At 36.3% G+C, this 26465-nt stretch overlaps 2 protein-coding genes across 2 annotated transcripts; one reads left to right on the forward strand and one right to left on the reverse strand.

The window, feature by feature from the left end:
- Nucleotides 1–905: 905 nt before the first annotated feature.
- On the forward strand, nt 906–5117 carry cisd2 (CDGSH iron sulfur domain 2). Its single transcript, XM_067441170.1, has 3 exons — nt 906–1079; nt 1694–1908; nt 2292–5117. Exons 1-3 carry the CDS (start codon nt 977–979, stop codon nt 2379–2381), a joined length of 408 nt encoding a protein of 135 aa, XP_067297271.1. The 5' UTR covers nt 906–976; the 3' UTR covers nt 2382–5117.
- Nucleotides 4210–26459, reverse strand: si:dkey-162b23.4 (sodium/hydrogen exchanger 9B2). The gene is made up of 13 exons (XM_067441167.1): nt 26179–26459; nt 25382–25565; nt 23505–23718; nt 21672–21842; nt 20015–20157; nt 19721–19848; nt 19459–19634; nt 16791–16897; nt 16515–16664; nt 16291–16399; nt 14558–14694; nt 14228–14411; nt 4210–7177 (listed from the first exon to the last, which is right to left on the reverse strand). Exons 2-13 carry the CDS (start codon nt 25472–25474, stop codon nt 7116–7118), a joined length of 1674 nt encoding a protein of 557 aa, XP_067297268.1. The 5' UTR covers nt 25475–25565; nt 26179–26459; the 3' UTR covers nt 4210–7115.
- Nucleotides 26460–26465: the final 6 nt, after the last annotated feature.

Consider the following 26465-nt stretch of genomic DNA (forward strand, 5'->3'; position numbering starts at 1 on the left):
AGTAGTTTTATCACAACCAATACAATTCACAAACATTCCGGTGAATGATATATATATATATATATACACACACAATTTATATTAAACCATATCTATATGCAGATATTTCATATCAGATGTTAACAATAGAATAAAACAATGAATGGATGAATGAATTGGGCCACAGGTAAAATGTATATTTACAATAAATTAAATAAAAGGACTGCTTTCTGCATGTTATTATTATTATTATTATTATTATTATTATTATTATTATTATTATTATTATTATTATTATTATTATCTCTAATGGCATTCAAATCAGATCCATGTAGTTTAATTTTTGTTAAAGAAAAATAACTTATAAAAATATGCCTTAGCTAGTCCATGTTCTCAAATAAATGTAACTTTCCAAGACAAATAAACAGATGTATGATCGAATAAATCAAATTATTGCAATAAATGTTAGGCTATAGTACAAAAACTAATATTAAAATGACATCACGCAACATGCAAATTGTATATTAAAAAAAGGGTTCTTGATGGAAAGTTAGAGAAATTATTTTACATTTTAACAGGTTTCCATGTGCTATTTAAAGGATAACTCTTTAACTTTATAAATGATATAGAATTTGAAATAGAAAATACTATATCATTTATTAAGTTAAAGAGTTTTATTATCCAGACTTCCTTTCCTTGTACAAATGAAAGTAAAAACTGAAAGCAAGTGGCGCGGTGAGACCATGGGTGAGACCTATGGGTGAGACGAGCCAATCGCGCTCAACCAACTCTGCAACTGGTGATTGGTTAGCGCTTTTATGGAGCGTCGTGCGCTTACGCTTATTCATAGACAAATCTACGCACAATATTCCAGGCACAAATAGTCCGTTTTCACGAGCAAACGGAGAAAACTACGCAAGTGCACTAACGCGATGACGTAGAACGTCCTAGGAAATATCGTGCTGGGTCTCAATTGAAGCGCACAAAGTCATTCAAGATGGTGTTAGAAAGTATCTCGAGGATTATCAAAGTGCAACTTCCAGCCTACCTCAAGAAACTGCCCCTTCCAGATACAATCGGAGGCTTCACGCGGCTGACAGGTAACTTATGTGTTTCATCAAAAAAAATGTCACAAGCGTACGTGGAAAATTAAGTTAAGCGCGCATGCCTGCAAAGAATAAGTGATGTAAATGTCGTTGTTTTACATCTATGAAACACTCAAATAACTTGCAACTAAGTATTTGGCGACCTGCACTGTTTCTGGCTAGGAAAAACGAATGTTTTACTATTTCCATACAGTTGCTTCAGAAGATTCGTAAGATGCACTAGCTCATTGGACAAGTGATTATATTTCAATATACAAATGACCTATGTGTGTGTCTATTTTAGAAATGTGTGAAGAAGAAAACACGCAAAGCGTCTGATAGTATGCTTTGTCGTTAATAGAAATGATTTATTGCAGCATTATAGATGAAAGCACAATAAAAACAGAAATATTTACATTTGTAAATGTGTTGAAGTTGCCTGTACAGACGCCTAAAATCATCAGTCCAGCAACTGTCATTGTGTAATGCAACAATTCATCTCTTCTGCACATGTGTGCAAATATGAAAAGTGTATTAATGACTGAATCTGTCACTGTAAAGAGAAAATCTCTCCCACCGTGTAGATTGTGTTGTCATTAAGTGTATAATAAGTTCTAACCCTGTCTCAGTTTCAGAGTGGTTGCGGCTTCTGCCGTTATTGGGGATTTTGGCTCTTTTGGGTTATCTGACCATCCGGCCCTTCCTGCCCAAGAAGAAAAAGCAAAGAGACAGTCTAATAAATCTGAAGATCCAAAAAGAAAACCCTAAAGTGGTGAATGAGATAGACATAGAGGACCTGAGGACTCCAAATGTGTGTTACTGTCGCTGCTGGCGATCTAAAACGGTAGGAATGCCTGAGAGAGAAAAATCTGTATAGTTTATGTAGATAAAACACTTTATCTGGGTAATATTTTTTCTTTCTATCAAAGCATGCTATAACAGCACCAAAGGAGGAAAACAAACATGGAAGAACTAAATTCTGACTTATTGTCACAAAACGATTACAATTATATATGAAGCTTTTGGGGAAAATATATAATATAACAATAATAAATAAATAAAAAGTATGATGTCTTTTGACCTTTTTAACTATTAATTTGTGCTTGTGAAAAATTAAGACGCATGTGTGATTTTCTGTTTCCTCTTTTGCAAGTATCAGTTTTGTCAAAACCCTTACCACTGTCACTATCAGCACTTATTTGTTCTTTCTCATCTTTCATTTTTTAGTTTCCTGTTTGTGATAAATCGCACATAAAGCATAATGAGCTGACAGGGGACAACGTCGGTCCGCTTATTCTTAAGAAGAAGACTCTGTAGCCCATCTGTTCTGGCTTGGAGTGGGACAAAACTCTGTTATTTCTGTTTTTTATGCATTTTTCTCCATGGAAAAACCTACTGTAATTTTGTCACCTTTACCCAACAATTATTGTGTAGAAATATACAGCTGTAAATTCGGACTATAATGCTAAAGATATTGTAGTTGATTCTGAAAAAATTAATTATATTGATTTACTTTTTGTTACATTGTTCTGGTGTTTATTTTTTATACTTGGTAAATGTAGTTTGACTTTTGTGTGCAATATAACAGGACCATAAGGGGCGGTTATCATCGCCAAACAATCTTTGTGGCCATGAAAGTGTATTTTCCATTCTTAATCTATGTCTAGATTCACTTTTAACTAAGTTGCCTTGTATGTGCATTTGACATTTTCTAAGACGGCAACAAAAGAATCACATACTTTTCAATGTGAAGTACATATTAGGATTTTCTTAAGTTGTTTTTACTTGTTTACCATTTTCTACACCATTATTTCTAAACCAACAATAGTTCTAAAATGTTTAAATTATTTTAACATTTTCAAGTGCAGGATACTAAAGTAAAGAGTTTTGTGTGTATACCTATAGACATTTCCCAATGCATGAGATTGTAACAAATGCTATAATCAAAGCTATTGTTACACATCATTAGTATATTACATTTATCATAATGTAACAAAGAAATCTCTTTTCTGTCCACCTGAACCAACATGCTGCAACAATTACAATTCATATTATGTGCGCATTCATTCATATTCAAATAGTTTGACAATCCCCCATCCTTTTTTTGTTGTTGTGCGACTTAGTTTTGTATTTGATGGGTCTTGTTCATAGATGTTTTAATAAATTACATTTGTATGATAACTGGAATGTGCCTAATAACTTTTATAAAATAAAAGGTAACCAAACTAGTTTTATCTACCTGAAAATTCATTTTACTCTACACGCTGTTTTTGCTTATCTATTATTCTTAATGTGACCGATGGTGCCATGTAACAGTGTTTGTTTCTTCTGTGTACTTTTCCTAAAACACACAATAGTGCAACTCTATTATACTGATGCCCAATGTCTTTGAAGTAGCAGTGCTGCTTATTTACATCTGCTTTGCTTTAGATAACATAACACGATATGCTTCCAAGCCGGGGGTTTTGCCTGACATTTAATAACAAGGCATGCCATTCATTTTCTGTAGCAATACATCTACAAATAAAAATAACAACACATACACCATGTAATTTAAAAATAAGGTCTAATATGCTTAACAGTAGTCATTTAATAGCTTAAATTAAGAATGACTATATGCAGTCATATTACCAATACTCCATTCTGAGACAAAACCACAATACAAAATTCAATCCACTAATAGTGTTCCTTTCACATGACTGTATTACATTCAAATACACATTTTGTGAAAACAAACATGAAAAAAGTACAAATAAATATGGTTCATGAAAAGTAACATGAAATGTGCAAAGGGACATATATGATTTTTCAAAGTACTTCTAATAAAAAAATCCCTAAATCCCTTTCTTTAGGTGCTAAAATGACTTCCACTGTAAACACATGTAATTGAGCTTTTACAGCTACAGTATTTGACTGTGCAATAGGGCTGACAAGATACCTGCAAAAACTCTGAATCTCAGAATATAGGTCCATGACTATGTTTAGAACGGATACTACAAAAATGTTCTTATACTATTGCTGCAGTGTATAAAATATGTATTCTGTAAGCCTACAATACTCAGATGAAATTTTTAGGGCTGTACTAGAATAATCGAATATTCGAATATTCGTTCGGTGAGGTGGCATTCGATTTTCAGTTTTGAGATTCTAATATTCGTTTTTTTTTTTTCCAACACGTGACTTCCGTCGCGGACTCATTCTCACTCATGCTTGAAATAATAATAATAAATTTAAAAAAACACCGCAACATGCTTTCAATAAAAGCATCGCGCATTTTAAAGATTTAAATTAACAAAAAGTCAGAATAAGACAAAATAAATCCCTTATATAGAATCAAACTAATTGTAATAGATATTACATTTTGTGTCATTTTAAAAACAATTCATTTATTCTTATTCAACTGTTTATAAGCATGCTACCGTGTTCTTTATTTATTACAGTTCATTGAAATCACTGTGTGTTACTAATTTAATTTCTGTTTTGGGATTCATTTGTTTTAAAGAAAGGTTCGTTATTAATACCTTATTAAAGTTCTTGCTCTCAACAGACTTTGTGTTTTGTATCACTTGTGCTCTGTCCGTTTTCGGAGCATAAACCTGCCCGTGTAATGCGTACCGGAAACTGTTCTATTTAAAAGATTATTAAATGTTTATTAATATTTAAAGAATGTGTGCCACCTGATCATATTGCACCAAATGCAACACTGCACTCCACTGGGTCTGCCGCAACACATTTACGATGCCGAAGAGTGAAACGTGAAGTCGTGAAAGATGATACAAATGCAAACCGACACTATTATTATATATTTAGCCCCACCCACCGAAGCTTCGAATATTCGATATTGATTGCCACCTAAGCTTCGAAGCTCAAAAAATGGCATTCGAAACAGCCCTAGAAATTTTGCATTTGCCAAAAACTGTATCCTGCAATACACTTAACTTGACCTTTTATTTCTAAGTTGATGGATGGATTGAAAGAAACCTCTTCCTAGCCTAATTATCTGATCTGATCTCATTATCATGTTAAAAATATTTGTATTCTTTTTATGTAGCATACTTTCTGAAACCAAGAAGTCAATGTTTGACTGGACCATTCTTTTGGTGCAATCAGCCATAGACTGCTGTGATATTGTGACTATGGCCCCGTCCACACGAAGCCAGCGCTTTCCCAATCCGATCTTTTTTTCCTCTTGTTTTAAGAAATATCTGCGTCCACACGAGATTACGAAAACGAACTAAAAACGATGTAGTTTGCATTCCAGGCCAGTGTGTGGCGCTGTAATTCTGCCACAGAAATACACTAAAAACGGAGAAGAAGAGTTGTGGCTAGGCACAATCTCACAATAAAATAACAATAAATACATTTTCTACTTAACAGATGTGTTTTATTAATGTCTACACCTACCCCAACCCAAAACATACCCTTACAATAATGCAAATACGGTAATTAAATGACGCAATATTGATGTGCGCATGCCCAGTGCATGTAGCTTTATCCCTCGACTCTTTCACCGTGCTGGACGTAGTGTGATGACATCACTGTTTCAGAAAATATACGGATTCGCTGTACACACGAAAACAGAAGATGATCGTTTTCAGATTTACCCACTTTAGGACCCGGTTCCAGAAAATATCGGATTCATGCTTCTAAAACGCCGGATCCATGTGGACGAAACGCTGATACGGTACAAAATGTATACGTATACAGCTAAACGCGTCTCCGTGTGGAGGGGGCCTATATGTGACCCTGGACCACAAAACCAGTCATAAGGGTAAAAAAAAAAAAATTGAGTTTTCATAAGTAATTATAAATAAGCTTTCCTTCCATTGATGTATGGTTTGTTAGGATAGGAAAATATTTGGCCGAAATACAACTATGAAAAATCTGGAATCCGAGGATGAAAAAAAATTGCCTTTAAAGTTGTCCAAATTAAGTCCTTAGCAATCCATATTACTACTAATAATAAATGTTTTATATATTTATGGTAGAAAATATACAAAAATATCTTCATGGAACAGGATTTTTACTAGATTGGGTAAACCCAGGCTGATCTATCGGCTGATTTGATTTCATCCTGCAACTCATTGTACATTCATTTCTACTGCGTCTGTTACACTTTTGCGGGAACCAATCGCAGACTGTCTTATCCACCTGGCGCGCTATTGGTGGATTTAACACGATGACAGATAGAGAAATTATGGGTCATTGTCTGTTGATCACGCCTCTTGTGGTCTGATTGGTTGAAGGACTAATTGCGTACAGAGAGTCATTCAAATAATGCTCGTTTATCACACCTCTTGTGCAGTTGGAAAAACAGAGCAGACTCCCCAGACCAATGTTTAATTTTAAATTGAGCTTGGTCTGGTGAAAGCCAGACAAGATCTTTACTTAATATCCTAATGATTTTTGGCATAAATGGATAATGTTGACCCATACAATGTATTTTTGGCTATTGCCACAAATACATCCATGCAACTTATGATTGGTTTTGTGGTCCAGGGTCACATAAAAATGGGAATAGAATGCTGTATACAGTATATAAAGTGAAAATGAAAGTAGCTAGTAGTCCGTTCTAAACATAGTCATGCCAACACTGGCCACTACATGACTTTCAGTTACACTAATATGCAGTCCCTGAAGACTGATATAATAATATCTGGAATATATCTACTTTTAGAAATACCATCAACACAAATATAAGCCAGTTAGAAAAAAAAAGCAGTTTTGTACTCAATAGTGCTAAAAAATGATTAATCCATAGTGTAGCATAATCCTTTAAACTCCTACGTTTTAGAGGAGAATAATAACTTGTATGTAACCTGTAAACCTGTAAAAGAAATACTGTGTGCGCTTTTCATTAACCTTGGATAGTAAAAAAAAAAAAAAATAATTGTTGGGTTTCTTCATCCGAAAAGCATGTCTGCCACTTTTCCACTCGAGCTTCAAAGGGTCGTAGTAACAATGAGTTTGAGAATCAAACTTCAAAGACAAAAAGGATGATCAGCAGCCTTGGACGCTGAGATGTCACTTCCCAGAAGCACTCCAGAAACATCACAGGGCACTTTCATACGTCACCGGTGTCCCTGATGCAGACAAAGCACCTTGGCTGACAGCTGCAGAAATCCAGAAAATTACAATTAAAACAATAAATACATACATTTAACACAATGAAGACTGATAGTACCAAGCAGGTGTCTGATTTCAGTTACACATCTATATATATTAAGACAATTTATTTACACACACATACAAATATATATTCAATTATAAATGTATATATATATATATATATATATATATATATATATATATATATATATATATATATATATATATATATATATATATATATATGTGTATGTGTATATATATGTATGTGTATATATATGTATGTGTATGTATATATATATGTATATATATATATATATATATAATAAATGTTTATATATATATATATATATATATATATATATATATATATATATATATATATATATATATATATATATATATATATATATACACACACACATACATATACACACACACACACACACACACACAGTCAAAAGTGTTAAAAAAATGTTTCTCATGGCTGTATTTTATTGTGGTGTGGCAAGCAGCGGGGCGAGGGACCGGTGACGAGTGGTAATGAGTACCAGCTGTGTGACACACCGGTCTCGTCTCGCGGCCAAGTTACGGGAGCATAAAAGGAGGAGCCAAGGCAGTGGAAGACGAGAGAGGACTCAAGAGAGGGAGAGGGGACAAAACATATTTATGTTATGTTTTGTTTACGGTTTATTAGGTGTTGGTGGGCAGTCGTCCATGAGGGGCTGCTCGCGGTTTTACTTTTGTTCTGTTTATTTATTTTGAAATAAAAGCTGTTAAGTGTTCGCCGGTTCCCGCCTCCTTCCTTCCCATCTATGAACTTTATTACATTTATTTATTCAAAATACAATAAAAGCTGTATTATTGTGAAATATTACAATTTTAAATATTTTTTTTCTATTTTAATACATTTGTATTTATTCCTGTGATGGCAAAGCTGAGTTTTCATCATCATTACTCCAGGCATCTGTGTCGCAGATATCATTTTTTGCACAAAACAGGTTTACGAATTTGAAGCAAACTAACATAATCTACTGGTCTCAATTATAGGGGCTGGAGCATTAGATTTGTGTTGTTGTTCACATTAGCAAAGTTAAGAGACAGCATTGTAAAACATGGGCGTAGATTACGCGGGGGACGCGTCCCCCTCACTTTTAATAAAATGTATTTTCGTCCCCCACACTTTTACTGGGTCTCACCGATCCTAGTCGACCCGCTCCGAGCGGGATCCGAACCGGCGTTACCCTGCGCGGGGGCGGGCAAGTTAACAGGGACGCTAAAAACAGATTTCTTTAATCTGGGTTGATTGCGCGCTTCTTGAGGTCACGGGCAAGTGTATTTACATTGAAACCAATGTGAATACATCAAGATTTAAATTCAGAGACAAAAAATTATCTATGCATGACCTGTCATTTTATTCGCGTCTAAATATGAGGGCGCTCTCACAGAATGTCAAAAGCGGATTCGTAGAGGTAATATCCAGTCACGCTGGAGCTGCAGCTGAAGGAAAACAATCGTTATGAGTTATGAAACGTGACGACGACAATCAGACGATTGCGACAATATATGCTTTATGTGTGTTTTTCAAGTCATCTCAAGGCTATTTATTGACAATAAAGTATAGGCTATCATATGAATAATGCAGCTTTTAAGGTTTAGTATCTTCTGCTCAAGGCTGCATTTATGTAATCAAAAATAGTTCAAACAGTAATATTTTGAAATATTATTACAAATTAAAACAGCTTTTTTCCTATGTGAATATTGTAATTTATTCCTGTGATCAAAGCTGAATTTATCATCATTACTCCAGTCTTCAGAGTCACATGATCCTTCACTAATCACTCTCATATGATGATTTTATAATCAAGAAACATTTATGATTATTATCTGTGTTGAAAACAGTTGTGCTGCTTAAAAATGTTGTGGAAACCATGATAGCCTACATGTTATTTTTCAGTATTCTTTAATGAATAGAAAGTTCAATGGACAGCATTTATTTGCATTCATTAAATAAATTATTATCTTTTGTAATATTAAAAATATCACTTGTGATCAATTTACTGCATGTCTGATCAACAAAAGTATTAATTTCTCTCTTTTTTTAATTTTACCACAAATGTTTAGATGATTTCCACAAAAATTAAGCAGCACCATGAGCAGCACAACTGATAATAATCATAAATGTGTGTTGATCATCAGATCCTCATTTGAGAATGATTAGTGAAGGATCATGCGACACTGAAGACTGAAGTAATGATGATAAATTCAGATTTGATCACAGGAATAAATTAAACTTTTCTATATCTTCACATAGAGAACAGCTGGTTTACATCAGAATATATCTATATTTTTTTTTACATTGCACAAAATCTATGGAGTCTTAATGCACAAGTGTTTGTAGTATATAAACCAATCATAAAATTGGCACAAAAAATAGGAGAATAATATTATAGATATTAATTAGTGGTTATTGTTCAGCAGTGTATTTGATATCTTGCCCAATTAAAAGCAAGAGATGCAATAAATGATATTGGTCCAAAAAAAAAAAAAAAATTCTGTCCCCCTCACTTCTGAAAAGATGGCTACGCCCCTGTTGTAAAACCAATAACACAACTGCAGAGTGAAATGGGACAATGGGTGACCTGCCAGCATGCAAATCCTCAAAGCTGTGGTGATACATTTTTATGTGCATCTCATGTAGCTTGTTATATAAATGAAGGACTGTTTGTGTGTATGTATATAATATTATATATATATATATATATATATATATATATATATATATATATATATATATATATATATATATATATATATATATATATATATACCATACTTATTAAAAAATATGACCATTTGAACTAAAATCAGCATGATAAAAACTACATAAAATGACAAACTATATTGGGGGGGATTATTTGAAGTGTAATTTCTTTAATAATAATAATACTTTTTTTTATTATTTGTATTGCACTTTACATTTGTAACAAATCTCAAAGTGCTACAGTTAAGGTAATTTAAAAATGGGAAAATACAAATAGATTAAATAGCTAAAAGACATAAGCTCTCCCAAAACTAAAAGTTTTTAGTCCTTTTTTAAAAGTCTCAAGAGCTTGAGGTGCCCTCAGATGGTCGGGTAGGGCATTCCAAATCCGAGGAGCAGCAGAACAGAAAGCCCGATATATATACCCATAGAGTTGAGCTTAGTCTTGGGAAGATGAAGGAGGTTGGACTTTGTTGAACGAAGTGATCGAGCGGTAGTTGAAGGTGTGAGTAGTTCTTTCAGGTTCTTTAAGGTGTGCTTCATCCACACCCTTATCTCCTCCAGACAGGCAGTGAGTGTTGAAGTCGTAGATGGTGTTGGGGAAATTGCAAAGGTGTGTGTTTCTGATTTCATGTACAGTTGTGTTTCATCGGCATAATAGCAGTGAAATGAGACTCTAATGACATGGATGAGGGGGATGATGTAAATGATGAAGAGAATGGGGCCAAGGACTGACCCCTGAGGGACCCCGCAGGTAACTGTGTGTTGTCGGGACCTTGCACTTCCAAGTGAAATGTACTCTGATCTGTAAGTGAGGTACGATTTAAACCAGTTTAAAGCAGTGCCAGTGAGTCCAGTGGTTTGATGCAGCCGGTTAAGGAGTATGCCATGATCCACTGTATCGAAAGTAGCTGACAGATCGAGGAGTATGAGGAGGGATGAGGAGCCTCCATCAGCTGTCATCCGTAGGTCATTTGTGACTCTAACCTGGGCTGTTAGTACTGTGTGCAGACCGGAAACCAGACTGAAATTTTTCGAAAAGATTGTTGTATTTGAGATGATCCTGGAGATGGGAAGCTATAACTTTTTCCAGTACTTTGGAGATGAATGGAAGATTGGAAATGGGCCTGTAATTTGCAAGCACATCTGGGTCAAGGGTGGGTTTTTTGAGAAGGGGCCTGATTATGGCAGTTTTTAGAGCTGTTGGAACATTGCCAGACTGGAGGGAGTGGTTTATTATAGTGGTAATCAGAGGACTTTTAAGACAGAGGTATTAACTTTCACTAGAGCTGTAGGAAAAGGGTCGAGCGCACAGGTGGTGGGTTTCATCCTTTTAATTATCTTCTTAACCTCTTGCTGTGTGATTTCTGGAAAGTGATCTAGGTGCTCCAAAATTGCAGGCTGTGAGTGGATAGTCAGGGTGGATAGTGGTGAGGATCCAGGAAAGGTAGAGTGAATTGAGTCTATTTTTGTTTTGAAAAAGTCGAGGAAGTTATTACAGTGCTCTTCTGTAGTTTCAGTAAGTGAGGAGGTTTGTGGTTTGAGTAGATGATTTATAGTGGAGAACAGCTTTTTGGAGTTTCCGGGACTATTTCTTTTTTGAACTATTTGAACTATTTCCGGGACTATTTCTTCCGGGACTATTTCTAATTTGTCCATGCCTCCATAAGTGACTTTTGTTGTTCCCGAAAAGCAAGCTTATGCACAGTGAGACCTGTGGCTTTGAATCTCTTCTCAATGGCACACCCAGCTGCCTTCATTTTCCGTAGTTCACTGGTATAGCAGGGAGCTGATTGGGTGAAAGTAACTGTTCTGGTTTTGACTGGGGCATGAAGATCCAGAATGCTTCTGAGGGTGTTATTATAATAGTCCACTGAGTCCATGGGTGGTAGATGGTCTACAGAAAGGTGATGCTGGATATCGGATGCCATAGACTCTAGGTTAATGTTTTTTAGATTTCTGAAGCAGATTTGGCATTTGGGCTTGATGAGACTGGACAGTGAAGACATCTTCATGGAGATGGCCTTGTGATCAGAAACTCCCATAACATACACCAGAAGATTACTGAGATAAACAGAATTTGTAATGACTAGATCGAGAGTGTGGCCTCTGGTATGAGTGGGGGCATCGACAAGTTGTGTCAGATTAAAAGAGTCGAGTAATTGGAGGAATTCTGCAGCAAAATGGCAGGTTGAAGAGTTGACATGAATATTCATATCTCCAAGTCCAAGTACAATGATATTAGCAGACATAGTACAGAAGGTTGAAAGAAGATTGGACATCTCTGGGATGAATGATGAGTTTGGGTGGCCGGTAAATAAGAAGCATCGTAGTGGAAAAAGGGGGCATTTAAATGCTAATCATTCAAACGAAGACAGCTCAGGTAGGGTTATAGGGGACAAGATCACTTCGGTGAATGACAGCCAGACCACCACCATGCCCTGTACTGCGGGCTTTCTGTAAGTAACAGGTCTCATTTAAAACAGAATAAACATCTGGTTGATGCCAGGTTTCTGTAAGGCACATCATATCTAAACACTTTTCTAGAATATGATCATGTATGAGGCAAGATTTGTTTGTGATTGATTGTGCATTAAAAAGTTCAATCTTGATATTCGATGCAGCAGTGTGCTTCTGTATTGGCCGAAGTACACTGAGATCCATGTCATGTTTTCTCCGGTTTGTATCCAAGTCAGTGCGTAGCGTTGTCATGGAAACTCCGGCGCTACTAGTCCTAGGAGTGACGGTGCCCTGATAACGTGCTCGAGATGCGACGGTGCGCACGCCAGACCAGATGGATGAGATGCTATGATCAGACCATTTAATGACTGATGTACACGATGGAATTGTATAATTGTTGAATTTCTTAAGCTCAATGGCTGAATACTTCAGCATTATGCCAGTCTGTTAGCCGTAAGCCATGCCCGTGATGCACAGAGTAAAGTCAACAGACACAGCAAGCAAATAACTGTGACTATGGGTGAATACCTCGTGATCATCGGCAGTAACTTTAGGTGAAAGCCTCACAGTAACAGGCAATGATGAAAAGATACGGAAATCCCCAAGTTATAGTACATGTAACAACAACAACTGCTGAACTGTAGAGGGCTTTAATTAGAGAAAACGGAGAAGCGGTGAACAAACCATGCCAGCGTCCTCTTGTCTCTCCTCTCCGCTTGAGATCAAGACCGCTGATGATGAAAAAGCTGTTGGCCAGTTAGCGCTACTGTTGGCCAGTTAGCGCTAACTGTTAACAGCCGAGTGAAGTCATCTGAGATGTTAAAATCCAAAAACAACAAGTCCAATAATATCTCTGAGTGGTTTGACTAGTCACGGAATAAAAAAATAAAATAAAATCTAAATCTAACGTTATAGGTTACTTGATTTGGGTGGAAAAGCGGCGAACAATCAACGCCAGCGTCCTCTCCCCCTCATTGCTAGCCAACCCTCCAAGTGCATGTTATGTAAAAGTGTCTTTAGTGAATCTCATCCCATTCAATTACATAGTGAGGGTGGTTTTTTTTACCTATACTTGGACCAGCCACCTGGGGGCAAGCAAAACCTTTTGGCTACACTTTTCAGGACTTGTGCAGCACACTTGGGTTCAACATGTTGTGCATTCAGAGATGCTCTTTTGCAGAGATCGGTTGTAATGAGTGATTATTTGAGTTGCTGTTGTCTATCAGCTCCAATTGTCTGGCCATTCTCCACTAACCTCAACAGGGCATTCTTGTCCAAAGAACTGCCACTCACTAGATATTTTCTCTTTTTCAGACCATTCTCTGTAAATCCTAGAGATGGTTGCATGTCAAAATCCCATTAGATCAGAAGTTTCTGAATACTCATTGTCTGGCACCAACAAGTATGCTACATTCAAAGTTACTTCAATCACCTTTCTTCCTCATTCTGATGCTCAGTTTGAACTTCAGCAGAAATTCTTGACCATGTTAACATGCCTAAACGCAGTTGCTGCCATGTTATTTGCTGATAGTGTTAATGAGCAGATGAAAAATTGGTGTATATGTTTTTGTATCCCAGTGGGGACTTGTAGGACTTGTGTCACCATGGGAACCTAAATTGAGGCCCCCATGAGAAAACAAGCTTATAAATCATACAGAATGATTTTTTTTTTTAATGTAAAAAAGCAAAGTTTTCTGTGATGGGTAGGTTTAGTGTAGGGGGCTAGAATATACAGTTTGCACAGTATAAAAACCATTACGTCTATGGAGAGTCCCCACAAAGATAGTAAATCAGATGTGTGTGGGTGTGTGTGTGTGTACAAATATCTCACCCCACTCAGGGTTCTTTGGTTTCTGCAGGAGTCGAGGGCCAAGCAGGCTGATGATGAGCGCTCCAATAGGAGCGGTGATGAGAATGGACAACACAGCCACAGTGAGGACATCCATGCCGTACTTCTGCAGCTCAAGGTCATTCTTGGAGCGTGCCATGTCTAGAGCTGTAGAGCCTATGGCAGCCTGAAACCAATCACATATTGCTCATTGCTCTGTTAGAATCTCACAAATGCATTTCATTCAAAAGAAAAAAGAAAAAGAAAAATGGGTACAGGATAAAGACAAGAAAACCAAAGTAAAATAGAAGGTCTATTTGTTTTTGATTTTACCTGTACTGTGGCTTTTGGCATCCAGGCTAGAGTGATAAAGACTTTCTCTTTCAGGTTAAAGCCCGCTCTCAGTACCGCAACAAAAGTGATGAGCAGCCGTACCGTGAGTGCAATGAGCAGAGCTGCAATACCCAGGACTGAGGACATATTACATTAGAGTAAATCAACCGCATGTTTCACTGTGTGCAATTATGTGCACACTGATTACATCCCAGTTACTTTAGGGCTTTTCACACTGTGCTTAATTCAGGGTTATTGTCAGTCTAGGCCCTGCTTTTAACTCTGTTGAGAGGAACACTTTTCTTATGAAAGTAGGTTTAGCAGCTATTTTGACTGGTGGATATGTGAATCCCGTTTCCAGAGCAGGTTTAGCACTGCTTTTGCGCTTTTAACCCTACATTGGAATGCCAAACATGTGCAATGTGAAACGATACAGTGTTAGAATGTTACAGCTAAATGCTTGGCAACCGACAACCAATCGCTTGCCTCGTATTCACATGCTTTGGACAGTCACAGAAACACTGTGTGATGTATAAACAATAGTGTATTTAAGTTTATTGCCATATCAAAAATGTATTGCCGGCTATTACGTAGCAGAAACAAATGAAACATTTAACACCATATCATAAACACAATATAATAAATACAAATATTTTTATAAAATTCTGCTTAGTCAAAAAGACAAGATTTAGTACAAAATGAGTACAATTATATAAAATATTCTTTAAATGTACTTGTGATAAAAACTGTGTCCAAAATTCTGGATCCATAAACAAGTCCTTAAAAGTCCTGATAAAAAGCTCATATCAGTAAAAAAATAGGGCAGTCCAAAAATATATAACAGTAGTTTTAGTGTTTGAAGGAAATAGAAATGGTGTTGGAAAATGTGCCAACCGGAGCAAAGAAAATACGGTTTAATTCTTACCTTTATAGTCAAAAAAGTCCATTATTGAAAACTTTTAAGAACTGTCTGCGATGTATAATATATTGATGTGCAATGCTAGAGCTTTTATATAAACAGGTCACTGTGTTCATCCAATTCGATTGACACCGTAAATATGCAAATAAGTATGTTAAACCTGAGTTTAGGAAAATAGCAGGAATTGCTCTTCATTCATTCAATGCAGGTCATTGAGAGGACCTTACTGAATAAATTGGAACAGTTTGTCCTGACCTCGGACAACCAGTTTGGATTTAAACAGAAACACTGCATTGATATGTATATTTTTGCTTTAAAAGAGATTTTGGAGGTAAAATCTTAGCACTGACGAATCCAACACTAAATTCAGTCAGATTCTTCTCCAGTATGTGGAACCACTAGCGTTTTAGCTTGTATGTAAATGTGTGATATTGTGTTTTGTTTTTGTGTGTTTGTATTGGTATTACTGTATTGGTTTCACATGTTTTTGGACCATGTGTGTCCTGAATAAAAGTTTTGATTGATACAGTGTGAAAAATAACCAAGGATTCTGTTTACCCAAGGTTTAGAATGACTCCTGGTTAAAAGGATAGTTCACCCTACATACTGCAAATCCTGTCATCATTTACTCACCCTCAAGTTGTTCCAAACCTGTATGAATTTCTTTCTTCTGCTTCGTGTTCAGCAGATGAAAGAAATTCATACAGGTTTGGAACAACTTGAGGGTAACTATACCTTCAACTACGTCAAGTGTGAAAAGCCCTTTTGAATGTTTCCCAATCAGCTCTGTTACTAAAACAGCACAGACACTCACACACAGTCGTGACCTCCAAAGAACTAATAACAATCTCAGCGCCGATGAGACCAAAGAGAAGAGGCTGGAACACATGCCAAAACCTTTCCACCACCTCCTCCACTGGTGCCTGAAACACAAGAAATCAAACATGTGATATTAGATTTATTAGCACTCTTTTCCTTTTTCACAGATATTTTTGATATTGTAGTAAAAATGTTGTGTGTGGTAGAAGAGATTCAGACCTTATTTTTTCCCCAGCCTATTCCAGCCACAAAAGCCAACACCAGCGTACAAAGACCTCCTGCGCCAGGAATCCCGGCCACATTACTGCCAAACAAAGCAAACACTGACAGCCCCAACACCAGAAACGATCGTTTCAGCGCAAGATTTCCCTGTGTGGAAAGACAAAAGGCACAAATCATCAATAATCATGAAACCTATAGCCATGGCAACATCAATGCCATATCGGTTTTTGAATTGACATGAATGTAGCAATCATAAAGATGTTTCTCACGTACCTGGTCTCTGCTGGGGAAGTAATGTAGAAAGTACCCTAAGGCCACACCAGTGACCGCACCACCTAACACCTCCAGTGGTCCTCTCAGCACATTCAACCACACGGCACCTGCAGAGAGCAACAGAGCACTAATATAAACTAGACCTTTAAAACCAAAGAAGTCCATAATACCTGGGCTGCATTTTAATCCAAATTGTTGTCCTTCACTTGCTAACTTCCCTCTGTCTCGTTCACTCGGATGCGTGTCATTGCGTACATTGCACAATTGGCCACTACTCCGAAACTTGTGCATAAGGTTTAAATGGAACGCACTAAGCCCATGATCACTTGGAATTCACTATGGCTTGTTTATTATTTAAACCTCTTTTTACTTTTGAATTTGTTTTATGAACCATGCTATATGCATATGAGCTGTTGGAGAAAACTAAAATTACACAAACAAAAAAATACAATGTGAACGTGAGGTAGCTACAAGTATTATGCGATTAATTCTCGAAAAAATTCATATATCATACAATTCAGTTAAGCGTGATCTGCTGTGATGTCAAAATCAAGATGAATTGAGGTATATGGAGCTATTTGAAGTGTACATTGGCGTAGACCTCGCAAAAGGGGCGAGGGTGTGTCCATATAAACTTCCTTTGCCCACTTCACAAAGTGGAACGAAATTCAAAATATCATCGAGGATTCCCCTGAGGGGAAGTGCTTAAGGAAGTTTGCAAGTGTGTGTCTACAGGTGCTGGTCATATAATTAGAGTTGATTTATTTCACTAATTCCATTCAAAAAGTGAAACTGTGAAAAAGTGAATATATATATATATATATATATATATATATATATATATATATATATATATATATATATATATATATATATATATATATATATATATATAAAAATGTTTATTTCTTTTAATTTTGATAATTATAACTGACAACTAAGGAAAATCCCAAATTCAGTATCTCAGAAAATTTGAATATTACTTAAGACCAATACAAAGAAAGGATTTTTAGAAATCTTGGCCGACTGAAAAGTATGAACATGAAAAGTATGAGCATGTAAAGCACTCAATACTTAGTTGGGGGCTCATTTTACCTGAATTACGGCAGCAATTTACTGGACAGAAACTTTACACTGGACCTTAAGCAATTGTGTGCCTCTCCTCTCTTCCTCCAGACTCTGGCACCCTGATTTCTAAAGGAAATGCTAAATTTACTTTCATCAGAGAACATAATTTTGGACCACTCAGGAGCAGTCCAGTCCTTTTTGTCTTTAGGCCAGACGAGATGCTTCTGATGCTGTCTGTTGTTCAAGAGTGGCTTGACAGAAGGAATGTGACAGCTGAAACCCATGTCTTGCATACTTCTGTGTGTAGTGGTTCATGAAGCACTAACCCCAGCTGCAGTCCACTCTTTGTCAATCTCCCCCACATTTTTGAATGGGTTTTGTTTCACAATCCTCTCCAGGGTGTGGTATCCTTATTGCTTGAACACTTATTTCTACCACACATATTTTCCTTCCCTTCACCTCTCTATTAATGTGCTTGGACACAGAGCTCTGTGAATCTTTTGCAATTACCTTTTGTCTTGCCCTCCTTGTGCAAGGTGTCAATGGTCTTTTGGACAACTGTCAAGTCAGCAGTCTTCCCCATGATTGTGTAGCCTACAGAACTAGACTGAGAGACAATTTAAATGCCTTGTTTTGAGGTGTCTTCAATATTGAACCTTTTCTCAAATTCAAATTTTTTGAGATACTGAATTTGGGATTTTCCTTAGTTAGGAGTTATAATAATCAAAATTAAAAGAAATAAACATATTAAAGGAAATATCAGTCTGTATGTAATAAATGAATGTAATATACAAAAATATGTTTTACTTTTTTAATGGAATTAGTGAAATAAATACACTTTTTTTATGATATTCTAATTATATGACAAGCCCCTGTAAAAGAGGAGGGGAACACAGCCCTCGGCTAAGTTCAAAATCGCCCCCTATACCATTAAATAGGCTATTATTTAAGGGAACAACCATTTGAAGTGGTGTCTGAAACCATAGTTGATGTTATCGAGTGCACCCTCATTTAATCCCATAAAGCACTGCAATAATGTGTAAATCTGTTGTACACTCAGCGGCTAGTGAAGACCCACGTCAAGTGAATTCCAGCTTCTCGCCAGAAGATGGCGCCAGCAGCTGAATCATCCATCCATTTTCCAAACCACTGGTCCAATGTGGTTATAGCATAATATCATACAGGTATACAATTTAACTGATTATTATATTGTTTAATAAAGGTTTATGCATAGTTTCAATGACAGACTTGAAAATAAATATTTTCATCACTACTGGAGCTGCCATTTAAAATTGTAATATAAATTTTTTACTGTGTTTTTGAAAAATGAAACAAAAAAATCCATGGTTAGCATAAGAGACTTATTTTAAAACTATTTTATATCAACACTTTTGAATGGATGTGTGAATACAAGTATTATTTAGAATATAGCACCATGTAGTCTATCCTAATTATCCTATTATGTGCATCTAAAAGCGTTTCATTTGAAGTCATCTTTCAGATTCTGTTTAAATTATTGATATCATGTCCAAAATTGTATTCTCTTAATTTTAATTTAGAAATATTGCATGTATATACTACATTTAGTCTTTTGACATACCTGTGGCAAAAGCAATGCCCAGGCAGGTGGTGAAGCAGGTAATGGCAATGATGTCATCAATGCTGCATGCTGCCATGAGAAGAGTAGGTATACCCTGCTCTAAACCGTACCCTTCCTTATGCAGAAGCAGCATGGATGGAACCACAACCGCAGGAGAAACAGCCCCGAGAACAAACCTACATAACAGAAAATCAGAGCAATTAGTTTGGTAGCCTCAGACCTTTCAGAGAAAGGTTCTTATCTTATCAGAAACAGTTGTTACCCTAAAATAAAGCCCCAGACCCATGGGAGACCCAGTAATAAATAGGAAACCACAGCCATAGTGGTTGCCTCGCAGGTGAGAGGAAACATGGACAAACGCAAACACACAGCTTTTAGCTTCTTCAGAGCCTGAAACACATAAAAGTATTATGTACAATTTAGAGACATCAATTTTTCTTACTGTACAATCTTCAGTACATGAAATGTCTTCATGAAATAAAAAAATGTTGTTTGGCTGAAAGAGAATTCTAAAGAGTATGAAGGCACATCCTCTCGGGCTGATGCGGTTTCATACCTTGCCGTCTAATTGCAACCCGGCCTTGACCAGAATGACACCCAGGGCGATGTTCCTCAGAGAAGCGGACCATCTAACATCAATGTAAACTGCATCGGTCACCACAGGGATGTTTCTAAGGATAAATCCTGCCAGCAGCATGCCTGCGGACACACACAGAGAAAACAAAAGAACTGAATCCCACAAACAGAAATCCCATAGTAATTCATAACAGTTCTCACAGACAATGAAACTGACCACTTTGTCAATACAAAAAAATTATAATAATAACAGGATGTTTATCCTTGAGCTGTGGGGAAACTGTAATTATACACTACCATTCAAAGGTTTGAGGTTTGCAGAGCACATAGAGTATAAAAAATAAAAAAGATTGTAATTTGTTCCTGTGATGGCAAAGCTGAATTTTCATCTCTCTTCAGTATCTATTTCCATCCAAAGTTGTGAAATTATTAACATTGGAATATCGCATTAAACATTTGTGAATAAAGCTCCTCACCATGTTAAGAGAACAAAATTCTCACTTTCTGGGAAACTGGCGCAAAATATCTGTAATAAAAAAACTAAATAAACGGTCATTTTATCTTGCGTTTGGAGGCAGATGCCTGATGCTTGCTTGGAATCACAATTGTGGAGGAGGTAATTATACACAAAATATGGATATCTTGGATATTCTCTTACACAAATGCACCACTTCACTTCAGAAGGCCTTTATTAACCCCCTGAAGCCATATGAAGCAGTTATATGAAGGATAGATGCACTTTTTAATGGACTTCAAAAATGACCCAACTGCTATTATAAAGCTTGGAAGGGCAGGGCATTTTTAATATAACTCTGATTGTATTTGTCTGAAAAAAGAATGTCATATACACATAGGATGAAAATCATGGGCTAATTTTCATTTTTGGGTGAACTAACCCTTTAATGAGTCAGTCATTGAGATTCAATTAATTCATACAAAAAGCTGATTCATTCAGTAAGAAAATACCCCCATGTTTTGCTCAGAGATGCAATTACAGTTCTGTGGATTTGCTTTGAACCATATTCGGTGGCAAAAACAGTTAATATGGTGTATGTCTGAAATGGTGTCACTTAACTTCTTATTGACTTCTTGTTTAGTAAACTTGCATAAAATAAATATCACATTCGTTATCATCCTGATACCTGGAGAAAAACTGCGCTCTTTGTGTGATATTAACTATATTAAATTATATCAACAGAGTAAACTGCAATCTAATGCGCACACACACTAGTCTAATCTACAAGACAAGACTACATCAAGTAGTGTAAGCGTGCGCTCTCTAAGTGTGTGTGAGGGATATATACTTAATAATGTCAGATCGCACAGACAATATACAATCGCCCACCCCTACAGGTAGTATACAGTATATCCTGTGAAGTCTGCACTAGGTCAATGTTCCATCCCTACCCTAACATAGGCATAATTTTCTTAAGTTGCAGTCACATTTACAGAAACATTATAGTCGAGATCTAGTCATTTCTATATGAATCTGTGCAATAGCAGTTTCGCGTGATGCCAAAAAAGTTCCACACACACAGACACTATCGCTTCACTACTGACAACGGACCTTTTTTGCCTGCTAAATTTCACAAATGTGTCATCATCTTCTTAATATGTATTTTAAGAATTTCTCCTACCAAGAAGGGGAGGTAAAGGTGGCAAATTCGGCAAGTGTATGCGTCCAAACAGCTTTCCCCCGGCTACGGAACAAATAAACAAGGTCACAATGCCAAAGAGGTTCCCGCCCGGGAGGCATTCCTTCTCTGTAATGGACCACACCACCCCAAAGAGCACTGCAGCCATGGTCACTGCAAGAACAAACAGATACTGGGTTCAAATAACCAGTTCATCACTTAGTAAACATAATACATGTTTAATAATTACCATACAATACTCTTAAAAATTTTTAGGTCAGTAAGATATATTTTTGGCAATTGCTGCTTTATATTAATCAAAATTAGGGGTTAAACGAATCTTAGACAAGGCCCCACAGTTCACAGATTAATTGTTAAGTTTCACCATCAATTTGTTACTTGCATGCTGGTTTGGCCAATAAAAATACATGAAACTACATTTGGCCATCTAACCAATCTAAGATCATTGCGTTTTTCGGAGGGATGGGCTTCAAATAAGCAGGAAGCAAACAAGCCGCTCAAAGGACAGTGGAGACAGCGGTGTGGAATAAAGGTCAAATATAAGAAAAAGATGACGTTTTTAAAGAAAAAAAGTATTAAGACATGTTATACTGCGCCCCATAAACACAACCAAGCCAAAAAACACGGAACCACCCCTTTAATGATAATCAAACTACAAAGTACAGTTTTAACAAAGATTAATCTTTATGTAATTTATACAGTGAACACTACAGTGTTATTTTACATTTAGGCCTAATTATAAACTGCACTACAGTTAGACCTTACTTTATTTGTAGCTTCGATAAACTGAGAGACTCAGGAGGAGTTTCTTCCCACAGGCCATCAGACTCCTGAACGCTGTCACTTAACAACATGTGACTTCACCTCACTTCAGTATAAACAAACTCACATACTGATATTGCACTGCACCTTATTCTTGTTGTTACCATGTAACTACTCATTATAATGCTGTTTGCACATTTCACTCCTGTACTTCTGTTATCCACGTATTTATTTTTATAGTCTCCTTTACTTTATCTCACTTATTTTATCTCTTATTTTTTTACTTGATTTATTCATAATTCTACATGTGTATATTATATTATATATAGCACCGTTATCCTATTTCTATTTTATAATTTATTGTGTTTTTTTGTTTTGTTTTTTTTGTTAATTGTTATTTGCTGTCCATGGAGCGGACCTGTTTACATTTCACTGCCAGTTGTATTCTGTATATAACTGTGTATGTGACAAATAAAACTCTTGAACTTGATATATTGTATTTATCTATGCTGGCAATTAGTGTATTTGATCCTTTTTGATTCTTATTATTACTGACTGTTCACTTGCCTTTATGAGTAAGTCTAGAAGTTTTCGCTGTGGTAACAAAACTGAACCATACGTTTTTCTATGTTCGATCCATTTAAAATGTTACAAACGATTTATATTTCATATAAATACTGTTACTTTGAATTTTCTATTCATCAAAGAATTCTTACAAAATTCATCACAGATTCCAAAAACATTAGCCATTCCGCTGTTTTCAACATTGATAATAATAATAATAATAATAATAAATGTTTTTTCATCACCAAATCAGCATATTAGAATGATTTCGGAAGGATCATGTGACAAAAAGACTGGAGTAATGATGCTGAAAATGCAGCTACTAAAAACAGTCATTTTACATTTTAATCTTATTTAATCAAATAAATGTAGTCTTGGTGAGCATAAAAGCCTAAAAAAATCTTACCAACCCCAACATCTTGAACGGTAGTGCAGATGCAATCTTTACCAGCAGGTTTTGGAAGATAATTGACTCTGTTTAGTTCTAACCTTTGGTGATAATTGCAGCCAGCAGGCCTCTGGGTGGGCACGGGCATAGTCTGCGCAGCCAAGGGCAGCATTCGTAAGGAGGGTCTGTGTTGGTGTAAGCGTCAACTGAAGACACCGGTCGTGGGACATAGATAGTCTCCTCAGTCATACTCAGAATGGGGCTCTCTGAGCGCTTCGGAACCACAAGGACTGCCTGACTGACAGTAAGGTGATGCTGTATGGAAAAAAAGAAAAGTGAAGAGAGAAGCAGTGATCTTAGCAGCTTAGATCTTAGCTTTTAAAATAAACAAATCTTAGCAGCAAAATCTTTTGTCATCCAGTGAAATGTATTTCCAAATGTCTGAGGCTACACCTATTGTTTTTGTTTTGATTGAAACAGAAGTTGTGATAGTCTTTCTTTCCCAATTGTGGTATATATCCGAGTGAAACGGCTTCTCAAAAGAAAAAATGTATGGGTGGGACTTGATATTGTCCATCGAGAATTGATTGGATAGTCCTGAACACATCATCAGAGGAGAAGATATGTTATTTTAAGTGAAAGGGGAAGTTATTTTGATTAGATTAGGAGGACAAAAAAAATTAAATTCCAGAAAAAAATAAGAATTTTTGTCAATTTTGATTTCACTGTGACGTAACCTTTATATAAACAAAAGATTTTGAAATAAAAAGATGTAACATGAAGACAAAAAAGTCACATATTATTTAGCTTGACTAATTGAAGAACATGTAAATTATGCAAAGAAATCCCAATGTTATTTTTCAAAATCATTTACTAGTCAAATTTTCAATCAAACTTTATGTTTATTATTATAAACATAAATTTTTATCTTCACGTGGGTTGTGCATCGGCATGGCTCCTCAGCGTGGTTTATTCTAATGTTATGAAGAGTTCGTGTGGCTTTCAGTAGATTGTGTATACTGTACTTCAGAGTCACAGATTTAACGTCTTACAAGTATGACCAAAGTAAGAATTTTCACAGTAAGTAACATGTCGGCCACTTTTGCTCTGAGCAACTGAGGGAAAAAAGCATCACAATAAATCGTGCTTAGCTCATCATATCACATCAAACCGTGCAAATTCTTGAAATGCTAATGCTAACAACATCAGCATTTAGTGACTATGTATTTAGTGTGTATTAGCGTTACCTTCAGATTTCAATGTCTGTACAGTCTAATCTTTTGCTTTTGACAACGAGTGAATCTCCAGTTGTCACTGATGATTGTTTGGACAATATGGATTACAATGCGCCATCAAAAAGTTACATTTAATAATTCCTGCTACCGTGTGAAAAGGCTATAAATGATCCGCCACCTGCAGCATCCTCACATGCGACTGCGAGCCAGACTCCTTCTTTATGTATACAGATGTGTAATGATGCAGACATGCTCGAATTTCCCACAGAAACCTTCCAGTACCACTCAAATTATAACACTTTATTACAAGCTTACCGTTGTGAATCTGCCTAAGGTAAGGAGATCGTTTTTGAACCGTGGCTGTGCTTGCTCAAAAATGTATGTTGAATCATTTATTACGAACAACAGAAAAAGTTACAGACTGCAGTTAAAAAAGGGGGGGGGGGGGGGGGGAGATCAGCATTGTCAATACACTCTTACTGTGTTTTCTTATTCATATTCTAATGTACATGAACATTTGTTAATGATCTAAATTACGGTTATAATTTAAGCCTATAATTTATTGTTTTTTGTTTAATCTTTCATATTCTCCATTTAGTCTTGAGATAAGCTATGAGGATACATAACATTTCCCTACATAACAATAAAGGCAATTGTCCAATTAGAAACAATTTGACTGCAAAATCTTCACACAAAAAAACGTCATAAAATGAAGTTTGAGGGAAGTCTGACCAATAACTTACTTCAGCATGATTTCCCAAAGCGGAGGCTGCATCCTCAGTCCTCTGTGAGTATGTGGAGTGAACTGAATGGGGTCTGGACTGGGCATCCTCCATGGCACTTCACTTCCTCCACAGCTCTATCCTTGCTCGGATCTTCTAGCCATTGCACGTGCTCATGACCGGCTCCTGTTCATCAAGACTCAACCTGTGAAAATATAAATTACTACATCTATTAAACCTAACTTATATCAACCTACCGATAAAGCCTGATTAGATGTTATCAATGAACGTCAATGAGGAAATAGCACTAGTAGTACTAGGGGGAAAAGCGACTGGTTTGCTCAACAAGTTAATCGGATTGTAACAGGACTAAACGCGACGCCTCGGCCATATGGTGCTTTATCAGACAGACTGGGCATATGGTCTCTGTTTATAAGACTGTAGTAAACCACTCACTGAACCTCTGAGCATCACTGACATTACAATGTAGTTAACTTAGTCCATTTGTGTATGCTTATCTTCAACTAATCGACGATAATGTAATATTTATTTCACATCGTTCATGACGAAAGTCATTGTTTTGCGTGATCAATACATTGTTTGTTTCTGTGAAAATTATTATTTTTGTGATCGAAAATAAATCAGTTCACTTGACGTAACACAAAATCATGGCTTAAGACCTCTGTATCTGTAAGTTTAACGTATTCATGTTATTGACCGGCACGGTCCAACTGTTATACGTTACATACAAAAACAGATCATACTGAAAAAGTACGAGCTTGCGTGGATCATAGACATTTAAAAGGTTAATCTTTTACCGGTTGAGGCATCCGGAAGTGAGTGACAGATGGAAAGTGTTGTTTTCAACGGCAAGAAATAAAACGGTCCAATCAAGCTACTTTCCCAACCCCTTTTCTGGTGGATCCCGTCTTCCTCTGGAAACATGATTGGCTAGATTTGACAGCAACGGACCAATCACAAGCTGTCCTGAAAAGACTTCTGCGTTTATCATCATGATACCCCAATCAAGCGACATCCAGTTTTATGCTTTTTATTTGAACATATATAAATGCCACGTATACAATTTAAAAACCAGGAGATTAGT

The sequence above is a fragment of the Pseudorasbora parva genome, chromosome 4, assembly GCF_024679245.1.
Source record: "Pseudorasbora parva isolate DD20220531a chromosome 4, ASM2467924v1, whole genome shotgun sequence".
NCBI classification, from domain to species: Eukaryota; Metazoa; Chordata; class Actinopteri; order Cypriniformes; family Gobionidae; genus Pseudorasbora; species Pseudorasbora parva.